The following is a 7500-nucleotide window of genomic DNA, read 5'->3' on the forward strand; positions in this document are numbered from 1 at the left end:
TGAGCTGCTGGATTATAGGCGTACTGTTGAAGGTCCCGCAGTAGTCCAGAATCATTTAACATCCCTGCGTCGTGTTTACGCCCCTCTAGAAACGAAATTAGAATCAAACATGAGAAGAGAATTTTTTTCGGGGGGGGGGGGGGTGGGGAGGAGGTTATTTAAGTTTAAAACACTAACGTTTTATTACAAACTCACCAACTGGTCCAAATAGGTTGCCAATAAGTCCATTTGGTAGGGACAAGGATTGGAATTTTAATGCATGGACCCTCTTGTGGCCATTGTACACAATTCTCTGACGCTCATTTGGTCTTGAGATGGGTCGGACTGTTCCATCTACAAAACCGAAACAGTTGTCAAGGGGGCCTCCTTTTCCCGATATAGCTTCTGCATAACGCTGCAAAGCCCCAGGATTCAGAAGATCTCGATTCCATTGTGTTATACGGTGCCCATGAACATCATAAATATAGTCTATGACATCATTTGAGATCAGGCTTAAAACAGAAACCGGTCGGCCAAATCGCGGAATCAGATCACTGAGTCTGCATGGGTAGGCAACTCGTTTGAGGAGTATGCATAGGCCTTCCATGTCGTCGCAAATACTCCTCTGCTGGCATTTAAACACCGGTGGTAGTTGGAGGGCTGCAACAAGGCGAGGGAGATCGTGTTTCTCGACACGAAACTCTGCTTTGCACTCCGCGGAGTTCATAGAATCCAAATCAAACCGTTGATAGTTTTCATGGGGAAAATCTGGATTCTTTGAGATGAAACTATCGTAAAGTAGCAAAAACTCTTCATCGGAAATAATTTCATCGCCGTAGAGAAGTACAAGGAGGTCACGAAATTCTTTGAAAGACATTTTCCCTGGTGACTTTCACTGTAGGAAGACTCGTCCACGTACCGTAACCGGTTTGCTAAATGTTTTTGTTTCCCGCCGAAATACCGCCGTGGACGACGTTCTCGTTCCAGGCCCCAATCGGTCATACCAGTCCTCGTCCTCGTTCTCGTCTTCATTGCTAAAGGTCGCTAATAACTGTATAGGGCATCATTCACTCTGACAATTAAGATACCTGTAAGTCAGCACCATGGGCTCAAGCTTTGAACCAACCAGTTTTGAGATGCAAATATGCAGAAAACCGTCGTGCTTAAAAATAATATTCCTAGTTGCTTGCTTTCACATAATAGACCTTTGCAATATTTAGTCATGTGATGAATTTTATATAAACAAGGAAACAGTTCGCTTTTGGAACATTTTGTTAGTAGGAACTGAAAGAGTATATTAAAATTAAGTAACCTGTGAATTTTTAGCCGTATATCTCTATAGGAGCGAGTGCAACGGGCGCCGAAAGTGAGAAGGATTTGTATGAGAAAAACAAATCTTGCCACCTAGTCACGCTTGAGTGGTTTTCCATACAAATCCTTGTAAATTTCGACATTTTTAACGGTCGTCAAGTCTTTGCCTTACGCATTTAAGGGCTCAAATTGCCTGTTATGAATAAAAAGGAGATATGAGCCCCACAATGCTTTAGGAAATATTTTATGATAGTTTGAAAATTTGACAAATGTATATGAAATAAATCATAAATACAAAAGGGGTTTGTATGGAAAACCACTGAAGCGTGGCTGGGTGGCCAGAGTTGTTTTTCCCATACAAATCCCTCTAATTTTCGGTGGCCGTTGTGATCGCTACTTTTGAGATATATGGCTGAAAATTTACAGGTTACCTAATATTATACCTAATATTACTTAGACTACAAGTAGTCCCCATTTTTCCCCAGGGATAGTGAAGCGAGCGAAACGCGAGCGAGCGTGAAAATCACCCCACGCGAGAAAGGCGAGACCACGCGCTCGTGTTTCGGTACGGTTAGCACTCTTTTTGAACCGTGTGAACAAGTGTTAACCTTTTCGCTACTATCCCTCAGGAAAAATGGGCACTGCCCGTAGTCTAAATATTACTATGCTCTTTCAGTTCCTGCTAACAATATGTTTGAAAAGTTTTCGTGTTTACAGAAAGTTGATCACGTGATCGTGTAATGCAAAAGGCCTATTGTCTTCCTTCATCAGTCCGGAATATCCCTAAAGGACAGGGCCAACTGGTCACGCGACATTGTTCAACCAATGAGAAGGCGCGCTTGTGTTTATCAAAACATCGACCAGTGATAAAAAATGTCAACAACAGCGGACGGAGTCGGAGAGATTTTAAGATAAGCTTACAGTACTAGTGTAGGTTTCACATTATTTCAAAGAAAACATTCGATATAATAGAATAATATATTTATTGCAAGGAATCATTGGGGGTGTTCGAACTGATTTCGGACCGATCGCAGAGGGCGTGCCTTCACTGGCATGGCTTGCAAGATTTTTGATAGAAGCAAACTGGTCCCGTGTAAAAATAGCCGTAGAGAGTGTGTGAAAATTTGTTTAGATCGTACAAAACAGGAATGGTACTACCTATTAACTTCTACAGGACAAGAATCAAAGTACCAGTCATCATAACAAGAATAAAAAGTAGTTCAAATTTATTAATTTTTCTTGTTTGTTTTTTTGTGTTGTTTCGTGTTGACTTCACGCATCTGGTGCTTTCTTTGCTTGCTGTCGTACCTGCAATGTTTTAATTTTATCCCAGATAATCAGTGCATGTTCAATGAGTAGCGAAATACATCATTTACAGTTAAATAAAATTTGCCCTCTTTCTTTGATTTTTTTAAAACTCTGGATGAACATTTGGAGAATCCAACAATAATAAATCTTTCTAGATTTGGTGAATTTCACAAACAAAGCTGTTTATAGTATCTACCTTGCGCTTATGATCTTTAATTTTATCCCCACAAATTCGGCAAAGTGAGGCGAGATGTTGGACATGAATATCCATAAGACTAATAAAGTTGTTTTGGCCTTGAAAGGAAAAAAGGCAAAAAAAAGAAGCAAAAAGCAAAAATGGCAAAGTAATTCCATGGCTCTGCCATGTCTGCTTGAAACCCGGGAGTGAAACACCTACGTGTTTTGGACCTTGGAAGTCAAAAATTGTCAACCAAAATTCTAGGTTGTCTACCATCCCCACATTCAACATGATAAAAGTTAATCGATATGACAATCGAGGAAAAATATCTAGAACTTCGTAAAAAATCTGTGAATCGAAGAAATAATAGATACTTGTTTGCCTATCTTGAAAACCGACCAAAATCTCGCCTACATCGCGTTGGGTAAAAGAAGACATAAGCCACAAAATGTGCTGAATATTTCACGAGACACTTCCAATATGGCGTCCGATACGCTGTCCACTTAAAAAAATTGTATGCCTCATGAAAAGTCTTAAAAATATGCCTGAGACCCTCGAAACGGTGACTGCGGTCGTTTAGGTAATCTATCCGCCATTTCCCTCGAGAACAACAGCTCCATTGCGTCACCACTGTCCTTAAGGTGGCTCGACTGGATTTTTTGGGGTTGATACCTCCCCAGTTTGAACATTAACTGCGTCGGCATGAGTAAAGATATGGAAAAAAGGTTACCACAGCTGTATTATATAAAGATGAAAATTTCTTATGATCTGGGTTTTATTGCAATCGGAGTCGCCATGACAACGTAATGACGCCATTACGTTTTTCATTTATCTTTGTGTTTCTCTGTACCAGGAGTTTTTTGAAGAAATCGCGTAAGGAAGTATGTACCTGCCATAATTGCCTCCATTATGGCAAAGTTTGAACAATTTCTATGAGAGCGTTTTCGAAATATTTTGAAATGCAGTTTTAAGAATCATAAAAACAGGGAAATAGCATGCTAGCCACACAATTCGCTGATATTTTAAGAAAATGATAAGCTTTGGGAATGCCGCTTCATCTCATAGTGGTTTGATTCCATTAAAAACTGCATACTGCATAAATACTGCATAAATTCTATCTTTTTGCTAAATGTGCACGTGTATATGAAACTTGAAAACAATGCCAGTGAATAATGAGGACGCTCACTTGTAAACACAAAATCTGGAGGAAAAATTGGCTATATTTGAGGCCCTATTTTAAAGCCTTCCCTGTTTTCAATGTTCTTGAAACTTGCAGGGAATATTTCTTGACGATTGATCTCGGGATTGTCGAATTTATAAAAACATTTATCGAGCAGTTTTTGGAAAGAAGCGAAATTTTTAGGCATGGACCAAATTACGTCCAAAAACTGTATCAAAAGCAGCTAAATGCAAGTTAATAAAATTCTTGTTACTCGCGATCGCTCAGAGCAATTCCCCTCTTTTTTTGTATGCAGTTTTTAATGGAATCAAACCACTATGAGATGAAGCGGCATTCCCAAAGCTTATCATTTTCTTAAAATATCAGCGAATTGTGTGGCTAGCATGCTATTTCCCTGTTTTTATGATTCTTAAAACTGCATTTCAACATATTTTGAAAAAGCTCTCATAGAATTTGTTCAAACTTTGCCATAATGGAGGCAATTATGGCAGGTACATACTTCCTTACGCGATTTCTTCAAAAAACTCCTGGTACAGAGAAACGCAAAGATAAATGAAAAACGTAATGGCGTCATTACGTTACCATAGCGACTCCGATTGCAATAAAACCCAGATCATAAGAAATTTTCATCTTTATATAATACAGCTGTGGTAACCTTTTTCCCATAACTTTACTCATGCCGAAGTAGTTAAGGCTCAAACTGGGGAGGTATCAACCCCAAAAAATCCAGTCGAGCCACCTTAAATTTAGGGATATTCCAGACTGTTCATATCTACCCGGATTTGTGAAAACCGGGTAAGCAAACATTTTGTAATTTCCCTCAACTTCCCCTATCCTAGCTTGTTTACTGTGTTGTTTGCTAATGTCGCTTTTTTCGTTGTTTTGTGGTTAGGATTTGTAGTGGTTGGAAAGGATATTTCGCGAATTCGGGTTCTTTCTACCCCCCCCCCCCCGCCCTACTCCCTCCCTCCCTAAAGGGTGTTTTTCTATCTCTAACCAGAATTCTCTGTCTAACACGAGTGAAAGTTATTTAAAATCAGTGCGCACCTAAAGCTGGTTTCGGTGTCGTTTAGCAGTTAAGATTTCGTTTTTGGTCACCTTGAGAAAAGTGTCCCGGAGAGCATCATGTTAATCAAAGTTAATACGATTCACAGAGTCTACATCGTCCAATGTCGTATTTCATTATATTCAACTTCACTCAGTAGAGTACAAATAACACCCAAAACGAGTACAAATATCTCACGGTATTTGTACTCCATAAGACCGGTTCGACCAGTTTTCTACAAACGTCGCACATGGCAGAAAATACATCGTTTCCCGAAATTATAAGGTTGAATAAAACTGTGTTTCTAGAATAAAGTGGCTTCAACGATGAAATGTCGACAGTTATAAAAAATAGTCAGAACATACAAAACATTATAATAAGTTCAAGCTACAACAGTAAGCTAGAAGATCAAAAAAGACCTGAACGTGTGGATGAGATGCATGGTGACGGCGACAATCCGTGACACCAACAACGTTGATTAAATACAATCCCGCCGAGGAGCTAACAGTCTTCACTTTTAGTCCTTTTAATATGTGAGGAAACTCGATATGAAAGGCTCTAGACGTTCTCTAAAGACTTAACGTTAGTACTAATCCCGGCGAAGATGAAGTTTCAGGTCCGTTGTTTACGAGTAGCTCTTTAAAACTCCTTCAATTCGATTTTTCATCTTTCTATCGCAATGTTATCTGCTCAATTAAGCTTAAAAACTCTGTCCATGTCGAACCAATTTGGTTTAGTTTAGACAATTTAACTCTGTGCGGCCGCTCTAACTAAAGCTCAATGGTACTCCACGCGATTAAAGAAAATTTTAGATGCGCTGAAGCTTTTCTCCTACGAACGGGAAGCGTTTTTTTTATTGTTTTCCTCAAAAAACAGAGATAAGCTGTCAACAAAACAAACGAAGTTCAGACAAACTAGAGATACCGTGTGGCACGAAATTTTTGCGGGTTCTAATTTTTGCGATTTTTCCAGCGATCCGTAAAAATAAGTTCCCGCAAAAAAAATTAACGCAAACATTTTTCTCGCAAAAATTTACTCCAGAGTAAGTATTCTCTATTTTCCAATTGCCCATAATACACTCTGTTTGCGCCCCAAATTCTGCATAAACCATTGTTTTTAAATGCTCCTGGGAGTATTGCATTTTCCCAAGAACATTTTAAGACAATAAGTTATGCAAAATTTGGGGGGCAAACAGAGTGTATTATGGGCAATTGGAAAATAGTCAATACTCTGACTAAAATTTGCTCACAAAAATACAGTACTAAGAAATCGCGTCTGTTCAATTACAACTCACGTCTTTCTTTCAGAAACAAAACGGCATGTAATGAATTTGTTTTACATAGTGTACGCATACCGTAGTACTGTTTGAAAACATATATTTCTTTTACACCCTGATTTCACGTACTTAACAAGAACGAAAATGTTATCAGTGCTGGGTACTAGGTACTTTTTGAAAAACGCAAAAATTAATTCTCAGCGAGAAAAACCACCGTGTACTTGTCGGAAAAATTAGTTTCCACGAAACAGAAAAAAATCTCCAATCCGCAAAAATAAACTCCCGCAAGAATTTCCTACCACACGGTACCCCCACCTAGCTTGTTTTGTATCGACCATTAATTATCATTATCATCCACTTAAAGTCTCAGTTCAAACAATTTAATGAGATCCGGGAGTTGGGGTGGTGTCCGGGATGGGAATGCCGGTTTACTGTTACTTCTTCTTTTCACGCGCTGTCAGCTGTCTGTTCTGGTAAAATTCTCGTTTTCATACAGTACATTATTCCTATCTAGTCTAAGTTTTATGGCAGCCCAGTATACACCTTCTGGTGTTTAGTTAGGTGAAAAACATAAAAGGCAAAAGCTATTTTTTAAGTCAGCGAATCAGCATTTTTCCCACGTATAAAAAAATTTGCATACTAAAAGAAGCATGCAAAGGAAGTAATTTTGGTTGGCTGATTCGGTAAATGTCAATCAATCAAACAAGACGCTGTGGGAGCGTATATTTGGGGGTCGATGTGCTGCGCGTGTGTGAAGTTTTTTTATGTATATTAGGGATGTGTGAGTAGTGCAGTAGCGTTGTATATTGCATGGCCCAGCCCGGCCCATGTGATTAGGCCCTCACTGTGAGTTTTATTGTCACCCAGTTTTCATGTGAAAGCGTTGGAATTTGCCGCTTTCGTGGTTCGTGTAGGAGAGAATACGACTTAATTTAAAATCTAATCAACCCAAGGGATTTAAAAATAACTGCCACGCACTCAGTTTGCTCGTAAAGATGTTGGACTCTGCCCCTTTTGTGGATCCAACGTGAAAGAATGCTACTTGTTTACGAGATCATTTTGCTCAATGAGATTTTAACAAAAATCTGCAATGAAATTATGCATCATTCAATGTTAACCTTATTTATCTCATGCACGATCACGGAATTTTGCGTGATATCTTCTTTGGCTCTCGACAATTGAGGACAAACATGTTGTCAAACTGTTGGCAATATTCCAATTAT

At 39.1% G+C, this 7500-nt stretch overlaps 1 protein-coding gene across 1 annotated transcript in view; it reads right to left on the reverse strand.

The window, feature by feature from the left end:
- The window catches only part of LOC140933903 (uncharacterized), a 1383-nt gene extending 527 nt beyond the window's left edge, over positions 1 to 856 (reverse strand). The window contains exons 1-2 of the mRNA XM_073383576.1: positions 196 to 856; positions 1 to 85 (exon numbers count right to left, since the gene is read on the reverse strand). The exon at positions 1 to 85 is cut by the window's left edge and continues 527 nt beyond it. Coding sequence (XP_073239677.1) covers positions 1 to 85; positions 196 to 856 — 746 coding nt within the window. The remainder of the gene's footprint in view (positions 86 to 195) is intronic.
- Between the last annotated feature and the right edge of the window lie 6644 nt (positions 857 to 7500).

This window comes from Porites lutea, chromosome 4 (genome assembly GCF_958299795.1).
Source record: "Porites lutea chromosome 4, jaPorLute2.1, whole genome shotgun sequence".
NCBI classification, from domain to species: Eukaryota; Metazoa; Cnidaria; class Anthozoa; order Scleractinia; family Poritidae; genus Porites; species Porites lutea.